The 17,432-nt window shown below is 47.7% G+C and overlaps 2 protein-coding genes and 1 long non-coding RNA gene across 7 annotated transcripts; 1 reads left to right on the top strand and 2 right to left on the bottom strand.

Moving 5' to 3' along the window:
• Positions 1–28: 28 nt before the first annotated feature.
• LIPH (lipase H) lies at positions 29–12,540 on the bottom strand. Of its 4 annotated transcripts, XM_051781798.1 has the most exons (10): positions 12,471–12,538; positions 8,000–8,367; positions 7,206–7,314; positions 7,023–7,124; positions 6,076–6,165; positions 4,834–5,001; positions 3,922–4,017; positions 2,894–3,005; positions 1,774–1,947; positions 278–465 (listed from the first exon to the last, which is right to left on the bottom strand). In XM_051781798.1, exons 1-10 carry the CDS (start codon positions 12,520–12,522, stop codon positions 393–395), a joined length of 1,344 nt encoding a protein of 447 aa, XP_051637758.1. In that variant the 5' UTR covers positions 12,523–12,538; the 3' UTR covers positions 278–392. The 4 variants fall into 4 exon arrangements, with proteins under 4 accessions (XP_051637756.1, XP_051637755.1, XP_051637758.1 ...); XM_051781796.1 differs by having other exon boundaries at positions 29–465; positions 1,774–1,846; positions 7,023–7,314; positions 8,000–8,591; positions 12,471–12,540; XM_051781795.1 differs by having other exon boundaries at positions 29–465; positions 1,774–1,846; positions 7,023–7,314.
• Positions 213–17,274, top strand: LOC127468545 (uncharacterized). 2 transcript variants are annotated; one of them, XR_007903590.1, is made up of 7 exons: positions 213–326; positions 10,394–12,549; positions 12,642–12,724; positions 13,023–13,219; positions 13,937–14,269; positions 15,258–15,324; positions 15,469–17,274. It is a non-coding gene; the product is annotated as an uncharacterized LOC127468545 (long non-coding RNA). The 2 variants fall into 2 exon arrangements; XR_007903589.1 differs by having other exon boundaries at positions 10,394–12,724; positions 13,058–13,219; positions 13,937–14,090.
• On the bottom strand, positions 14,584–17,148 carry ANAPC13 (anaphase promoting complex subunit 13). Its single transcript, XM_051781822.1, has 2 exons — positions 17,029–17,148; positions 14,584–15,030 (listed from the first exon to the last, which is right to left on the bottom strand). Exons 1-2 carry the CDS (start codon positions 17,125–17,127, stop codon positions 14,905–14,907), a joined length of 225 nt encoding a protein of 74 aa, XP_051637782.1. The 5' UTR covers positions 17,128–17,148; the 3' UTR covers positions 14,584–14,904.
• Positions 17,275–17,432: the final 158 nt, after the last annotated feature.

The following is a 17,432-nucleotide window of genomic DNA, read 5'->3' as shown; positions in this document are numbered from 1 at the left end:
CGCAGGCGCGGGGCGGGGCCGCCCCTGAGGGCGGGGATGGCGGGCGGGGCTGCCCCTGAGGGGACGCGCGAGGGCTCGGAGGGACCCTGCGCTCCTCCGGGTTCAAAAGCGGTTCAGCGCGGATACGCTCCTTAAACACGCGCTTTAAACCTGCGTTTTAAGCACGAGCTTTAAACCCACGCGCTGTCGTTGTTTTATTGTCGCTCCCACAGCCCCTTTGTACGCCCTGCGTGGAGAGCGGGCCCCGCTGCCCGGTCCGCACGGGAGGCGCCCCGGGAGCGCCAGGTGAGTCCCCACACGGCTGTGAAATGTCCCGGGAGCGCCAGGTGAGTCCCCACACGGCTGTGAAATGGCCCTGCCCTGCCCAGACACGGCGTCCTCGGGTCTCGGCTTCAGCACGGGATGGGCTTGAAGGTTCTCTGAGTGTTCTCCGTCAGCACTAGGTCGTATCGGCACAGCTGGGGTCTGTGTGAAAACACGGGCCAAAAGTGAAAAAAGGGGTTTTTTTCTCTGTCATCCTCCAGTTGAGTCTCGCCATGTGCTGGGGGCATATGTAAAATAACTCGTGTTCTCAGGAGAGTTAGCTCCGAGTCCACCTAAAATGAGTGAGGTGGTCTTTAAGCCTTACCAAGGCCAGGGATACCTTGAGCGTTTTTCTCTTCTGTTCTACGTGATCTTTTGCTTGTGAGAAAAACAGAATGCAAAAAGCCCCAGCAAACAGGCATTGCCTGCAGATCCATGGTTCCCATTAAACCAGTCCACACCACCGAAAAACGTGGTCCTTCCAGCTCACCTGCCTGGTCCTGCTGCTTTGCTGCTCCCAGCATGAGGAATTCTGCTGCTGCTCTGAGCTGGGACCAGGCATTGATCTGGCCTGGAGCTAGTCCAGCCAAAAACCAGAGGAAATACTTAAGCTTTCACTGGGAAAACATGAGCATTAGCCCTGGAAGAGGGGAGGAGAGAGGGAAGGGCATCCCTCCCCTGGCAGTGACTGATTACTTAATGTGTTAAAAGTCCTGAATATTTTTGCTTCACCCTCCTCGCTCTGTGATATGCAGCCCTTGTTTTAACCCAAACTTAAAGCATGGCCTGGCTTGATGTCCACATGGTGTTTTTGCACACAAAGTCAGCCTAAGAGATTCTGTGCCTGCTGAGCTCAGGCAGAGATTCCATCCTCCAAAGGTGCCCTAGGAATCAGGGAAGCTTAGGGGTAGGACTGCAGAGCAGACAGAGGCTAAAGAGGTGACTGAAGCAGCTGGAGAAATATCACCAGCAGTGCTCTGGGAGATACCTCATGGTGTTGTGGGCAGCAGTCAGGGCTTTGGGCAGAGTGGCCAGCACCTCCCAGTCGCTGGAATTCCAGGAGTAAAATAATCTCCCTGCTTGACTGCCCATAGAAATTGACTGGGATATAAAATGTGCATTTGGGGCTGGGCATCTCTGCTTCCCTGAGAGCTGCATTTCCCTTCAGCCCAGAGTTCAGGCCTGGGCAGCTTCTCAAAGGTCATTTTCCTGACCAAAGGTCAGGATGTCAGACCACATCAGAGTCACGTCACTAGTGGCATGTTTTCAGTACGATAAGACAGCCTCTGTATTCAAGTAGGTATTCAGCTGTGGGATTCTATTCCCATGATATGTGCATGAGAATTATTAAATGTGAAATCAAATCTAATTCTTCTGCACAAACTCAGCCAGGCCACCAGTCTGGGAGATTTGTTTGCTTCTGACCAGTCTACAGCAATAGAAATGGTTTGTTTGTAGAGCTCTGCTCACCTTTCTGGGTTTGTGAGTGACTGGAACCTCATTTGGAGAATCCTGAGTTTGAATTTTGGGCCAATGACAGATCCTGTGGAAAATGTCAAGGAAATTTTCTCTACGTTTTCAAGATCCTGGTCGAATCCCGGGAGCAAAGTAATTTGGTTGTACTGCTGGAAGGTGGCAGCTTCTCTGAAGGTAAAGCAGACAGAGCGTCAGAATCCCCAAGGGAATAGCACCAGGTTTAATGTATTCAGTGTAACATTAGCAGCAGAGCTGGGGGAGGAGGGCACAATTAGTGATTGGTTTCTGATTTACAGAAGGTGGGTGTGGATTCAGGCCCCCAGGTGTGAACCTGCTCAGCCACTTTGGCACTCAGCTCTTTGGAGTGGGAGTGGGGACACAGAGGTCTGATATTGTTTGTCCCAAACCAGAATCCTCTCCGTGATTCTGCTTTGATCCCCAGTGGACTGGATCCAAGTGATGTTTGTACCTGGCTGGCTGTGCAGACCTGAACACTGAGTCACTTCGAGACAGGCATGAAATCTGCACTGCTCTTGGTGCAAGAGCAATGCAGATTGCTCCACTGCAAGCAGATCCCAGATATGGCTGAGGGAATATGCAGTTAGAGATACTCAGGAAAACTAGTTGAGCAGGATTGTTTGGCTGAAGTGTGTTTAGATCAATCAAGAATTTGCATGTTCTATAAACACCAGTCATTAATTTGCCTCTCTGAACAGAACGAGTTGATTTGGATGTGAGATATTCAGGCCCAGGTTCATCCCAGCTGTCTTGGGCACTGGGAGCTGGAGCAGAACACTCCTGGGAGGGGATTGAAAGAGGGGGAGAGGCTTTTCCTTCTGCCTTAGTGGAAACCTAGGGGCAGCTGTGCCTCTGGCTGGGATTGTCCACTTCAGTCCTTAAAAGGAATGAGAAGGGCCCAAATCACAGTGCTGGGCTGTCAGGTGGTGTGTGCTGGGGGAGGCTGTGGAAATTCCATCGGGCTGGGAAATCCCATAGGCATGTGCACTGGCAGGTATCAGCAGGGATATGGAGGAGGATGTCTTGCCTCCTCCCAGCTGCAGTTGTGCCAAGTGATTCTTTGGCATTGACACATTATCAGATCAGTAAGACTTACGGATTAACTTTGGATTCTGCCTTCTTCCCAGTCTCATCAGCCAGTACGATGCTGAACGTACCTCTCCTGGTGTCTTTGTTCCACGTGACAATATCCACAAAGTAGTGATAAACTGAGGGGAGGGAGAGAACAAGTGTGGTTAGATCTGGCAGGCTCACTCTGCTGTTGAGCTACTGTGTACCTGTCTGGGAGTGGAGCTGCAGGTGGAGGATGGACATAACCCCTTCAAATTTCTCTCCAAAATCCCTTTCTCCTCCCTGCTCTCCATCCCTCCTAGCAGAGATTTTTTTAACAGAAACACGAAGAGGTGTCAGGAAAGCACTACAGAAAGGGTTATCCATGCAAGATGGCCTCTCTGTATGACTCTAAGCACACCTCCTTTAACACCCTGCCTTCCCCCTTCACTTCCAGATTGCCTTTCCTTTTCTTTTCTTTCTCCTGTCCCATTTGGAACCCCTCCATTTTTGTTCTCAGCATCTGTCATTTGTAATCCCTATCATGGAGCACAATTCTTTGATCTGTAAGTCTGAATTCACTTGCTGACCAGCTCTGGAGCTCAGGCCATAATCCCTGCCCATGCCTTGCTATTTTGGTGATCACAGGGAGGAGGAGAAACCTCGGTGACACCCTTTTTTCCATTAATTCTCCCCCTTTCCCTCTACCTCTTGCTTTTCTACAGGGGTAGCTTTTTCACCTGCACAGCCTCTCTTTGTCTCCCACCATTCCCACACACCTCTTCCTTTCACAAAAGAATGGTGTGTTGCTTTGAGACTCGGTTTGGGAACTTTTATATTTAATTTGCAAGTTCTCAACCAGTTTCCTAGCACTGTAAGCAAGTTGGCTTTCACAGCACTGGGCAGGATTGCAGATAAGGAATGTCATGGCAAACTGCAGCTGGACACAGTTCTGACCAGCAGCCACTGGCATTGTTTCTAAAATGCTGGCTATGACCAAACCATCTCTGCTCAGCTGCTGCTGAAGGAGGCAATGCAAAAAGACAAATCGTCTCGGAAATCTCAGTCACTTACTGCAAAATGGCTCTTTGTCCCCTGTATCGAAAAACATCCTTGTCACTGGATGGCTCTGTTGTGTTAAATAGCTTTTCCACTCATGGGCATAATAACCTGCAGGTGACAGTTTGAAAATGAAACACAGCTACTGCACAGGTAGATGAGCAACTAAATGGCTGAAAATAAGCAAGTGTTTAAGAAATAGTGTATTGTTTGCCGGCTGCCAGGTCTCAGTGTGACACAAGCTCCTGTACTCTGCAGATTTAGGACTAAATATGCCTGGCCACTGTTCAGCACGTACTTCAAGGCTGATCTTCTTCCACACCTGCTATCCATGGTCAAGGAGGATTTCATTCAGTGCAGAATGCAAATCATCCCCTTGGCTTTGCCACTTCCTTTCTGGAAGTGTCAGGTGTTTTAGCATCAACCTTCCAGAGCTGGCAGCCTGATGCTGGGCTGTCACACCCAGGCTGGGATGCCTCTGTGGGTCCAGAATCCCCTTTGTTCACCCCTCTGCCATTGCTTTTAGAGAACAGAGAGGTTTGTGGTGCTGGGAATTTACTAGAAAATACTGTTTTAGCAAGAACATGCCCCCCTCTCTCTAACCCTACAACTATAGGACTTTAATTCATTGTTTCCGTGACTGTAGTGTAAAGATCCCAAGTCTTGTTTTGGCTTTCCTAGTTCTGGATCCTTTACCTGTGAATTTTGTTCTAGATCACAATGTGATGTGATGGTACAAAGAACAGGGAGGTTTCTCAGACCTCTTTGAAGCCGAGGGGAGGCCTCAAAAACCTCAGTGGAAATAACTTCGATGATTTTGCAAAGCACTGTGCTGTGTTGGTCCTTTAGCGAAACATCACACAACAAGTTACAGTGATGACAGGAAGCTCTGTGTTCAGGATGGTCTGACATTCCCTGGATCCTTACCTAGGATGGGGCATGGCATAGGCCAGAAGGTTTCACAGCTGGTACATTTGCCGTTCCTGTAATTCCTGTACGAGTCGCAGGGATACGCTGTGATGTTGCAGCTCCGTGTCAGGGAGGACAGGAACAGGAAAACAGACCTCTGGTGGTCACATTTAAAATACTGCAATCCTTAATCATACACAGGGAAGAAATATTTTGTTAGGAACCCTCACTCATCAGGGAAACAGGATTAATGCCCACAGGACACAGCTGTGGACAGTCCCTGGCCAGTCTGGACCCAGGGGATTGCACTGGGGAGCACTGGGCTGTGGCAAAACAGTAAGTGGGCACCAGCCTTCCCCTTTGACTGCACTCAGCTCTGCCTGTGTCTGGCTTGCTTTTCTTCTTGTCTTTTTGGTTTTAAAAACATATTTGTTTGTATGGCTACTGCAGTTCCAGAGGATCCAAATATGAATCCAGTTCCATGTCAGGTGTTTTCCTCTCTGAGCTCAGGCCTGACAGCTGGATATTGCTTTTAGTTTTGCACATTTTGGTGTAAAAAAACTCTTTAGAAAGCCCAAACTAATAAAATGCCTTGTTGCATGAGGACCAAGGTGAGTGAAGCCTCATATCCTAGGGATTTTTGGTTCAGGCTGTTTTCCTGTGTAGATTCTCTCAGGTATGATAAGGGTTGAGTTCACAAAGCTGCCTTTTCTTCTGTGAGGTATCTTTTTCACCCAGCTTTCATCAAACCAGTTCAGATGCCAGGCTGAAAGGAAAAAAAGCTTTCTTTGATTCAAGACTAGGCCTTTACCCTCCAGACTGCACTGTTAGTCACTGCCAAGGAAGGTGCAAGATTTGGTCTAACTGCCTGCTCCACATTCATCTTGAACCCATTTTCTGGACAGGTTCTTGCCGCTGCTTTTGTGTGTTCATAGTAATTGAAAACAAAAAATCCCACGGGTTTTCTGAATGCAGTCACAAAACAAAGGCACAAATCTACCTGATGGCTTTTTGCACAGAGAATTAATCCCACTTGCACTGTGACAGGGGCACAGAAAGGTCACCCTGACTCTCACGCACATGAGCTAAACCTCTGTCACATCAGTGCTGGGAAGAGGTTGCTGCTGTGGCTTTCCCAGAATATGGGTTTCATGTCTTTTCTAAGCAGTGATGATGTTTCTCTGGCTTCCTCCTCCTTTTCTGAGGAGAAAATGGAAACATTTTGTCAGGATTTGTGCAGCTCAAGGCAAGATTAATTACCAGAAAATATTGTCAGTGGACAGCCCGGCTGGTCGGTCCCGCCGTTGGGGTAGAAGTCGATGTGGCCTAGTGCTTCTCTGTAACCTAGTCCTGATAAAAGGGAATAAATATTAGGGCAGGAATATTAATGCCATCCATCTGTTTAGGGAGCAGGCCAGGCGGTTGTGACCCAGCTGGGTCATTTTAGTGATGGTATCAAATACCTGTGTGTGCAACAGTGCAAAATTTAGGTTTTTGTGTCACTGTGTGCAGGAGAGGAAAAGGGATGTGAAACCTGGGTGTTGCTGTGGTGCTGAGTTTGACTTCTTGGAAGGGTGGGAGAAGCAATGAGGTGGGAAAGCCAGGTGCAAGGGGTAGGCTGCCCATGGGAGCAGAGCAGAGGGCTGGCATCACATGGCTGGCCTGGCTGGTGGATCTGGGAAAGGATAGGGCTGAGGGAGAGTCCAGATTCACCCTAGAGGAAGGTTTAGCTCAGAGGAGGTGGGATGGAGACTGGAAACATCATGCAGGGAGCCATAGGTTGGGGATAACTGATCTGCTGTGCAAGGCACTGAGCTGTGGGACCAGCTTTGGAGATGCCGTGTGCTGGGATGCAGCCTGAGCACGGGGTGGGACGTTAGTGTGGAACTGCTCTGGCAGGACTGTGTGCTGCAGGAGCTCCCACACGGGGCCCAGGTCCTTGCAATTCATGGGCCACCAGGCTGTAACTGCTGTAATCCAGCAGCAAGTTTTGAAGTGTAAAGAAACCAGCAGCTCCCGAGGGAGTGCTGAGGACAGTGTGGGCAACAGAGCACCCCAGAGTCCTTCCCAGCACCAGTGAAGGAGTCTGCTGTCCTGGGCCAAAGGAGCAAAGGTCCTGGCACTGCTGCCCACCACACCACTGCTTTCCCATGCTCCATCAGTCCCTGGGTTTCCTCGTGGAGCTGCAGAGCTGGAATGTCACGTACCGTCGGTGTCGGAATGAATGACGTCGACAAACTGTGCGTCGGTGGGGTCCAGCCTCTCACTGGGGGGGGTTCCCCGGTACAAGGGCCCCGCTGGGTCCAGGCCTGCAACACAAAGCCATGTAGGTGGCACTGCCTCGTGCTGTGCTGGCCTTGAGGCCAAAGGACTGACGGGGGAAGGCTCACCCGTGATTCTTCCAAGTGTGCCGCCAAACATCTGTCCCACAAAGCCGGAGATGTGTGCTCCCAGGCTCACTCCTATCATGTGCATGGAGTCAAGGGATGCTCCCTCAATCTGAGATTTAAAAGTACTCATGGTCACAGATTTGAGGCACAGGAAAGGCATAAAAAATATCAGGAGGAGGAATGTAAAGGCATCTCGCTGTTTTCCCCACATTTTCTCTTGGTGTGTTCCACTCTGTGTAAATATTCCCCCTTTGATAGTCCCACAGTGCAGCCAGCATCCCTCTTTGAGGCCCATACCTGATGAACACAATCCAGGCAGTGGCTGTATTTTCCTGGGGCACTGGAGACAGAAACTATTCATGGGCCCCAGGAGTAAAATTCCAGTTGGCCCACATGTGGTTCCTACAGGGAATTAGCAGACACCGTGATCCTAATGATCCAGTGTCTTCATTGCTTGTGCAACAGCTTAGGGGAACTGTGAACTGTAGCTGATCCCCCTAAATTGATTTTTGGACGTACAGAAAGTAGAAGTAAAGTTTCTGTGTGTAGGAAAACATGTCTGTAGAGTTTTGTACCCAGAAATGTAGAGACAGAGTGCAAACTGAATATTGCAACAAAATACCATTGTACCAAGTCCAAGGGTACAACTTGGCACTGCAGGATAGCTGCAAAAATTAATGTATTCCTTTTAGGAGTTTCTATTCCCAGACATCCTGCTGGTTTTAAACACTTCCTTTGTGCCCTTTACATACTGTGCCTTAATGACTATATCATAGTGTGAACGTCCAACTTACCAGCATTTCATCAATAAGTTTCTTCAGAATCTCGGCAACTCTTTTGCACTTTCTGGAAGCATTATTGTAGATGAGGGTTGTTGCCCCCTGATTCCAGTCCACGAGGATGATGTTCATGTCCTCTGCAGAAAGCAGGAGATGCACCAGGTCGGGGATCCAGACGGGGGCAGAGCCTGTGAACCGGTACCCGTGGACGACGAAGGTGGTTTTCTTGGTCACGTTGAGGTACTTGGAGGTTGCTGAGTGGAGCTCCTTGGCACAGGTTGGGTTCTGCCTGGTGTAGAGCAGCATCTTCACTTTCAGCTCTGTCCCTATCAAAGCACTCCAGAAGCTGAGGGCTGTGAATGCAGGACATGTCTCCCCAGGATCTGAAAAGAGCACAGGGTGGCAAATGGAGTGTAGCCCCGGTGCATTTGCTTCCACCTGCCAGCCCTGCACAGGGGCAGGGACGTGTGTTGTGACATGTCTGAGCCAGGGCTGCTTCTCTCCTGTCTCCTCTCCTCATGTTCATGACTGCAGTTACCTTGGAACGTAGGTTTTCTTGCCATGTTGGAACAACGACAGCAAGTGCACCTTCTTGGAGCAGCATTCCCTGAAACAAGACAGTCCTGCTTCCACAGGCAGCTGGGAGATGGCATGGCCTCTCTCCAAAAATCCCAGTAGTGTGAGGAAGTGACTGACAAGCGGGATGGTTGCTGTGCTGGTTTGGGAGCACACCCAGGTGCTCTGACAGGCCCGAGGGTAAATGGGTGTCCTCGGGGCTGGTTTGTACCTCCAGCCTGGAGCTGCCCAGCCACAGAGGATTTCCCGTGTGAGGGGCAGCTCAGTGCTTCATTTGTGTGTGCAGATGCACCCTGCTATTCCTGACTGCAAAATGGGCACCCTTGGGCTGCGTGGGATGTCACGGATGGTGCTGTGTACACAGCTGAGGAGTAACTGAATTGGGTGTAAGTGCTGCTCCATGGGATGGTCTGTGCCTTTGGAAAGCCTGTCTTTGTGCCCTGCTTTTCCAGCAGAGCACCAGCTGAGCCTTTATTTCCCAGTACAACCTCCAACAGGGCACTGACAGGGAATGGAACAACTGTCTCCAGACAGATGCTGCTTATGAAGGCCCTCCCAGGTTTAGTAGCCTCTTCCTGGCTCACAGTCCTTTCCTCCAAATCCTTTTAATCTTATTGAAGAACATTGTGGGGGAGAGTGTCTCTCACACATATACCCTGGGCTGCAGCAATTTTTAGGCTGCAATTCCTAGAGGAATCTTCCTGATCTTTGTTGCTTAAATGGCTGTGCAGTGGGTAGAAGAGTTTAGAAAACCTGCAGCTGTAACCTAATTGTGCTCTAATAAATCTCCAATGCTCTGTGCATTTTAACTTCTATATGATGAAACTCTCACAGTTTCTACGAGCCACTTTCCCTTCTCTCCTCCTTTGGAAAGCAGGAGCATGAGAGTGATATAAATACTATGTGCCCAGCACATAAAACAATCTGCTCAGTTGCCATAGTTCTGCTAATTACTCTGTAGAAGCCCCAGGAGCTCCAGAAATAAAAGTTAATAGGCTAAAAGGATGTTGCAGTTAAATCCAACTGAATATTTTAAATTGCTACCATAAATTTTAACATCTGAAATCCATGGAGTCCTTACTGTATAAAGCCTATGGTACCATATGAACAGTGGGACAGGAGTGGTGGGAAATGAGCCCTCAGCCAGGCCCACTGAACGTAGGTTGAAACCAGGAGCCTTTAAATGGGGGGTGTTCTGGCTCCTTAATGCTTCCCCCAGGGCTCCCAGGGGCAGGGTGGCTCTGGGCCCTGCTCCCAAGAGGAAGGGTCACCTGGTGGCTGTCTCCTGGCCAGCCATTCTTACAGTGCCAAGAAGCTCCAGTGAAAGAGCAGCAGGAGCTCTCCTGTGGCACTGCTGCTGTGGAGATCTCAGAGGAATGGCAGAGGAAAGCTCACATTTCTGCTGATCTATGCCAGCTCACACAGTGAGACTCAGCAACTGTCCTCTAGGTGCTACTGCAGCATAAAAAAATACAACTATCTTGGTTTTACTAATAACTAGGCATTGTTTTAGTTATTGTATAGCAGTATTATATGGTGTTGTTAATCATCTTTACCGCCACTGAAGCTGTAGTAATAGAGGCAGAAATGCCAGGCAAGAATTACTTCTATATGGTGCAAGATTGCACTGATTGCTTAATTTGTGTCTGTATCTCCTGCCCTGTGCTGAGACTTGCCCAGAGGAGCAGTGTGTTTGTCATCAGAATAGCCTAAACCTCCTGGTACAGAGGAGCTTTCAAAGAGCTGGTCAGCATTTGCTGATACCTGACACGAATTGATTCTGGTTTGATTATTAAAAGCAGATCAGGATTATAATATATAATATTATTACAGGGGGGAGAAAACCTGCTGGCTTCTCTTCTGGCAGGATGGTGCCCATCTCAGCCTCATCCTGACACATCAGGATGGCCAGTTATCCTGGCTTTGCTCTTCCTTCCGATGAGCACAGTGACTCCTACCCAAATGGCTGGAAGTGTCTTTGAAACTCCCAGATGATTGGGGTAAGTGGCTTATTGAGATTAAGTCTGCAAACAAATAAGTGAGGTGGAAAGTTACACCCTGGCACTGTACTTAACTAACTTAACTTTCCCTCCAGGAAAGGTGAGTGAATGTGGCAATTAACCCAGCATGCCATTAGCTCACCCCCAGCCCTGCCTTGGCCATTAGCTTGCTAGGCAGACTCTGGCAATTCAAATTCTCCTGCTCAGTTTTCTGATATGTAAAATAGGGGCAAAACACTTGTGTGCTGGGCAAGGTGCTCTGAGGTTCCAGCACCTGTAGCAGGGGGCATAAAAATGTGTGAAATCCATGTCCCTGCCTGGGAGCTGGACATCTTTGGTCTTGAGCTTGAGATCAGCCTCCAAGGTGCTATTGCAGCAGGAGAGGCACCTTCAAAATAACCTGGTTCTGAACTTACATATATAAGTATATATCATGATAGAATCATAGAATGGTTTGAGTTGGAAGGGACCTCAAAGCTCATCCAGTGCCACCCCCTGCCATGGGCAGGGACACCTTCCACTAGCCCAGGTTGCTCCAAGCCCCGTCCAACCTGGCCTTGGACATTTCCAGGGCTGGGGCAGCCACAGCTTCTCTGGGCAACCTGTGCCAGGGCCTCCCCACCCTCACAGGGAAGAAGTTCTTCTAAATATGTTATCTAAACATACTCTCTTTCAGTTTGAATATGTATGTTCTGAAGTTACATACTCCCAGGTGGGAGTACTGTGGTCACAAGAACAGTCCCAGGCAGTGCTATCAAGGCCTGCATTCCCCTGGTCTCTCTCATTCCTTTCTTGGAGATGGTGTTTGGAGGCTTTTTCTTCTGTCTGTCCTGGATGCTGATCCTATGGACAGGCAGGGTTTGCCACGGTGGTGTTGGGGCTGTGGTCCTGAGCTGGCTGCATGAATAGAAGAGCAGCCAAGTTTTTTTTGCCTCCACCAGTCTGTCCTCTTGCAAAGGAAAGTTCCAACAGTTTTTTCACATCAGTGGGTCAGTGGTCACTTGTCTCAGCTGTGGCCCTTGGGTCACAGAGGTGCTTCTCTGTCTGGCTGCAGGCTCTCTGGCACTGTGCCACCTTGCCTGGGCTCTGTACAGTGTGTTTCAACAGACTGCTCTTAACCATCGACAATAACTCTCCCCTTTCAGCAGACTTCACAACCATGACGTGAATCTCAGGAGTGTTGGTGAAGATTTCCATCGCTTCCCCACAGAGAGTGTGCCCTCCACCTCTTAAACTGGTCCTCAATAGCTCCCTGGTTTCCTCCTGCCTTTTCACATAACTCTTTTTCCCCACTTCTTGCGAGTACATTTCCTACAGCGCATTAAACAAACTAAGCAAAACGTGACCCCGAGATTACTCCAGAGGACCGGATGAAATACAAGTTAGTATTATAAGAATACTGTTTTTTTTAACCCTGTTTGTTTTCCCTACAAAGCAGAGAGCTGTAACTTGACTTGCTCCCATGTGTATGCTAACACAAGGCAGTACGTTTGTTTATTGTTACACAGGTTGATTCTTGTAGGGCTGTGAGGATATCAAATGGAGCTTACTGTTCATAAATGGTAATTCATCCTTCGCCCCTGTCGTACATGACACCCCTGAAAAGAAATCATTATTCTCTGAAGATTTCCAATGACATTTTCAGTGCAGATGGATAGTACTTATATAAGAGAAATGTTTGCAAAGGGAGGAAAAGATAATAAAAAAAATACTTCTGGTTTTACATTTGGAACTCTTAGAACTGACTCCATCCATGTAACCAGTATAATTTGCTTTGCCGAAATAAATAATGTTAGTGAGAAACCCTACACAGTAACTGTAATGCATAGGGCAGACACAGTCATGTTTCTGTAAAGCACAGTGTGTTATATTTGACAAAAAACATTCAAAACAAATGGTTGGTTTCTTACCTGCTTTCACCCCGTGCAAAAGGTAGATGAACACAACACACAGCCTCAGCATATGGACTTCCACATGGAGCTTCTATGGGTAAGAGACTTTAAGGATCCCACAATTTCTTTGGCATGTGTCTGCTGGCTCTGACAGCAACTTGCTCCCTTTTTTTTTTCTGCCTGTCCCAGTAGGTGTGGTGAAAGCAGGAAGTTACCAGCCAAGAAATGAAGACCAGTCTTTAGTTATACAACTGAAGCTTCTTCTTAAAAAGGTGGGGCACTTTCTATTCTAACAGGTTTCCTTAATTTAGACATAGTTTGTCCTGGGAGATGACTAATCAAAGACACAAATGGGTTGGTATCACTGCTGTAAGCAGCAATTTGACTACACTGTGTTGAAACTAAGGAAATTATTGCCTGGTTGTCTTTTGCAAAGAATGTCAAGAGGATCGTAGGTGTCACTGCAAGTCTGATAAGCATCTGGGCAGGGCCAGTGCTTGGTTTCCCAGGGCCCTGCCTTTGGAAAGTTCACGATGATCCCTAATCTCCCATGTTCCTCCTGCTCTCTAGAGTCCCTTCTAACCCACAAAGCCCTGTCCCCTCAGGCAGGAGGCAGGTGCACGGCACTATGTGGGACAAAGGGAAGGTACTTGGGGCAGTCTGGCTCTCCATTGGGCTCCCAAGCATCTGCTGCCTTGGATGACACTCATACAACTGGCATTCCCACCACATTTTCTCGAAGACCTGCTGGAACATCACAAATTCAAGTAAGAAAGGCTTTTTCTTTCCTTGATGGATGGGAGGAAGAAGATAGCTAAGCAAAGACAACTGCCAGGGGCAGGAAAGGAAGTCTGACATTGAAGCTGGAAGACATAGTGGCAAAATTGGGAAGAAAAGGGTGGTTGGGAGCTTGAAAAGGGGTGAGAGAGGAGGGGAAGAGAGAGCAGGGATGGCTGCTGGATAGAAACGGGGTGGTAGCTTTGCCTGAGGTTTTCTTAGCAAATTCTTCTAACTGTAGGCGAGGGAAAGGGAACCTGGGGAGGATCAGAACTCCCTCATTAAGCACAGGCTCTGCTTTTTCCTCCTGGTGATGATCCAACGAGGAGCTGAGCTATTACAGCTCCCAGCTGCATAGCTGGTTCTTTGGTCCATGCTGTGCAAACGAAGCTTTTTGACTTTGCTAATTCTTGGGTTAATCCCTAACTCTTCCTGCTGCCTGTCTGCAGCTCCTTCCTGTTCAGACAAGTGTGTGCTGCTTGTCTGGTGCAGGCACGGATCACCCAGGCAAAAGCTGGGGTTTGTTATTTTGGAGAGGATAAACATTGAGAAAAGACACTCAAAAACTTCTGTGGAGTCTGGAAGTCCAGGACAGTGCTTTTTCTGCTGCACTGGCAAAAGAATATAATTTAAACATTGTTTTCCTTCCAGTTCCTTTCTCACCCCCACCAGTAATCCTAAACTCTGTCAAAATATTTTCTCCTTAGCAAGAAGTTCTGCCAATGGTGAGACAGAATCAGTCCAACAGTGAAGCACGAAGATGAACAGAAGGCTTTTACCTGTTGCAAAGGACATCTGTGAATCAGAGATAAAATGGGATAAATCAAGAGGGCCTTGCCTTTCTTCTCAGCACAAAAAGAGGTAACAACTTATTGCCTGAAGCTAAGCTCTACTTGTTTCTTTCCTTGGATTTCCATTTCCCTTCTGAGGTAGCTCATCCAAGTGCCTCTCATTTCAATAGGTTGGGACTGGCAATACCCTGGGACTGGCAGGCTCTTCCTTGGAACTCTCAATCATCCCTCTAAAGACCATGATTTTGAGTAACCACCATTTTAGCATAAATTAGACTGTCTGTTCATGGTGTGTGTGTTGGCAAACATTCCCAGGAGGTCAGCACAGGACATGCTCTCCACCTCCACCATCAGATCCTGAGATGAGGAGTTCAAGTAACCACCTGTGTTTACAGGTCATTTCCAGCTCTTGGATCTGTTGACCAACCTTACACACCTGCCCCACACATCCTTCCCCAGCCACACACTAGTGGAAGATGGTAACAACTCACAGCTATTTGGGTTTCTGCACTGAACTCTAGACAATGATCCCATTGTGAGCTTTGAAATCACTAACAACTCGAGACAGTAAAAACTACTTTTTAATCATGTGTAGAAAACACTGAAGATCAGAATTGGCACCAACTTCAGAAAAATTTAACAGAAAAAATGAAATAAATAAGTGAAACATTCTGCTCTTAGCTCTGGGTGTCAGAGAGCCTCTGCTATTTCACACTCATTACAGAAGCATTTTAAACTGGTCGCTGTGAGCAGAACCACTGCTGGAATCCAAATGTTTCAGGAATGCTGTTTCTTCCTTAGAGCAGCTTCTGACAACAGCGGTCAGCTGAAAAATATTTTCATGTGGCATTCATGCATCTGCTGCATGAAATCTCACTGACTCACTAGTTTCCCGTGGGTGGAACGTTTTCATGCAGATACTGGAGAGCCAAATCTGTCCACTTCATTTCTTGCTCTTTCACAGACTCGGTGGTGCCACCGTTGTCTTGCTCTGGTTCAGGGAGCTCATTCTGAGAACAAAATAGAGGTACAATGCATTCCACACAAAATATACTTCCTGAAAGCAGCAGGTTGTTAAGGCTTTGTATGGATAAATAGAAACGAGACCAGAGGGTGCATCTGAACAATAAATATCATACATACTGATCCACTTAAAAATATTACTGGGCCCCGTTATGAACAATATTCTTTTCACATGAATATGGTGCTTAATCTGAAAGGTAAATTGGTTTTCCAGGACCCTGGGGCCTTGCTATACACTCAGACTGCACACACAGCGAAGGAGAATATACAGCAAATGCAAAGTAAGTAAATAACAGTGCAATGCAATTATTCCACTGCTTGTTTGCAATGTGCTGCTTCTGCTGTTGGCAAGAATACAGATACTGCAGTTATTATAGCTGTTATTAAGACAACTGGTTCTGTAACGTGTTTCATTCCCATGGCAGGTGAGAAATCCTTCCTCTCTGTGTGCTGGACTCAGGTGTGGCTGTGCTGGAGCAACACCAGAAGTCAGAACTCCCTTCTATTATTTGTTCTCTGTGTTGCTGTACTGCTGCAGTCACACTGAGTGAGTGCTATTCTGCCAGATACCATTTGGGCAGGAATTCTGAGTTCTAGATCTCTGGAAATCCCAGCATGAGCTAACTAAAACGTTTCAGTTTTGAAAACAGTGTATGATTCGAGCCCATTTGAGTTCCCAGGAATCTCTCAAGTGGGCACTGGAGCAAATGCTCAGGACAGGCTCAAAGAGCACTTCACAGCCATTCTGTTTGCTCCTGTACAGTGCTCCTGAGTAAGTCTCCTGTGAATTCGTGCTACTTTTCCCATGTGATCAGAGGCAATCTCATCTCTGAGAATCTTTATATCCACAGCCAGGCCTTTCTTTCTATTGTTAGTTGGTGAGACTTCCTGCTCTGGGGCTGCCATCTGTATGTGACTGTAAGTAGCCCAAGAGGTGGCTGTAAGGGAAGAAACAGTAATGTTTGGACTCAAGGTAAAGGCAAATGTCAGTAAGGAACCAGTTTATAATACTCAGCCTGCCTTATAAATGTTATCCCAAGCAATAGGGGGTTTGGGCTCTTTTATCTGACAATTACAGTTCTGCAAGATCCCTCCCTCAAACCCAGCTCTTGGCAGAAAAACGTGTGTGCTGTATATATGGATTTTGGGGTTGTGCAGCTGCTCCTTGTCCTCTCTGAAAAGCCAGTGGTGGAAAGGCTAAAGCTTGAGCCACGTCACAATTTGGAAATGTGTCTATGCTGAAGGAGACCAACACCCCATGATCCCCACAACTGCCTTGTCAGTGCTAGCCAGGGTAAAGCTTGTGCACCGGAGAGAACAAGGAAAGGGAAAATCCTCAGCTACCTCCTGCTTCCCTGGAAGTTTCAAAGTAGCTAAGGAAAGGTTTCAGAGTGGGAGATCTGAAGCTTCAGCTCTGGGCTTTGTGGGATCAGCAGTAGCTTTTCCCCTGCTGCCCCTCTCCCACCCTGCAGCTGTGCCCTGGATGAAAGGACAGCTGCCATGCCTTGGACATGGCACTGCAGGTGCCAGTGCATTCACTGCTGTCCTTGAACTGCCAACAGCAATGCTGGATCTGGAAAAGACTGACTGGAAACAGGTACGAAAATTTTTCAGCTTCTTTTAATGGAATTTCAGGAAGTGGAAATAAAGTGTAACCAAGACTGCAGCTGTCAGCGTGAGACTGATCATCTCTGTTCTCCAAACCAGAACTTCTCCCTGATGCCAAACCCAAAACGGTGTGAAGGGGAGGGCACTCCAGTTCTGAGGAGATTCAATAACTGGTCAGGGGAAGGGGGACAGAAACATCCAAGTCCTCATGCACACAGGAGTGACTGGCATATACGGCAAGGGAAGAGTCAGATCCATCCCAGGAGCCCTTTGTACAAATCAGCTGCACCACAAGCAATACCCTGTGCTGTTTCTTGGCAGGGGCTGAGATAAACACAGCAGCCTTAACTCAGATTGATAAGCAGCAATTCACCTACCAGAGGGATAGCCACGTCCTCGTAGGGCAATTTATCTTCCCTCCACGCGTCATCGATCAAATCCAGGATCCTGCCATCCCTCTGCACCTCGCTGTCCATCCTCACAGCAGGTGAGTGCAGCTAAACCTGTGACACAAAGCAGATGCTGTTACCAACAACATCCCCAGCCAAGGAGCTGCAGTTCGGACTCTGAGCTTGCTCTTGTTTGGATCTAATTCCTGTTAAGATTAAATTGTTAAGATTAAACTTGATTTTCCTAATCCACTCAAAAAGGGGCTATAACCACAGAAGAACTACTTCACCTGAAAAGAACACTATTAAAGTGATTTGCAGATTGATATGCATCAGAGATGAATATATAAAACCAGCAGGTTTTTATTAATGATATTTACACGTGTTTATAT

This window comes from Manacus candei, unplaced genomic scaffold (genome assembly GCF_025592945.1).
Source record: "Manacus candei isolate 608988 ecotype Guabito, Panama unplaced genomic scaffold, ASM2559294v1 h1tg000015l, whole genome shotgun sequence".
Taxonomy (NCBI): Eukaryota; Metazoa; Chordata; class Aves; order Passeriformes; family Pipridae; genus Manacus; species Manacus candei.
Note: the sequence above shows the minus strand (reverse complement) of the source record. Positions and strands in the feature narration are given on the sequence as shown.

Bases quoted from the DNA above. Each gene is read 5' to 3' on its own strand.
- LIPH (XM_051781795.1), bottom strand. From the start codon at position 12,522: ATGCTGAGGCTGTGTGTTGTGTTCATCTACCTTTTGCACGGGGTGAAA. The intron at 8,368-12,470 runs GTAAGAAACCAA...TGCTCTTTTCAG, and splicing joins TTTGCACGGGGTGAAAGCAG to ATCCTGGGGAGACATGTCCT. The intron at 466-1,773 runs GTGAGCAGAGCT...GTTTTCACACAG, and splicing joins TCACTCACAAACCCAGAAAG to ACCCCAGCTGTGCCGATACG.
- ANAPC13 (XM_051781822.1), bottom strand. From the start codon at position 17,127: ATGGACAGCGAGGTGCAGAGGGATGGCAGGATCCTGGATTTGATCGAT. The intron at 15,031-17,028 runs GTAGGTGAATTG...TTTTGTTCTCAG, and splicing joins AGGACGTGGCTATCCCTCTG to AATGAGCTCCCTGAACCAGA.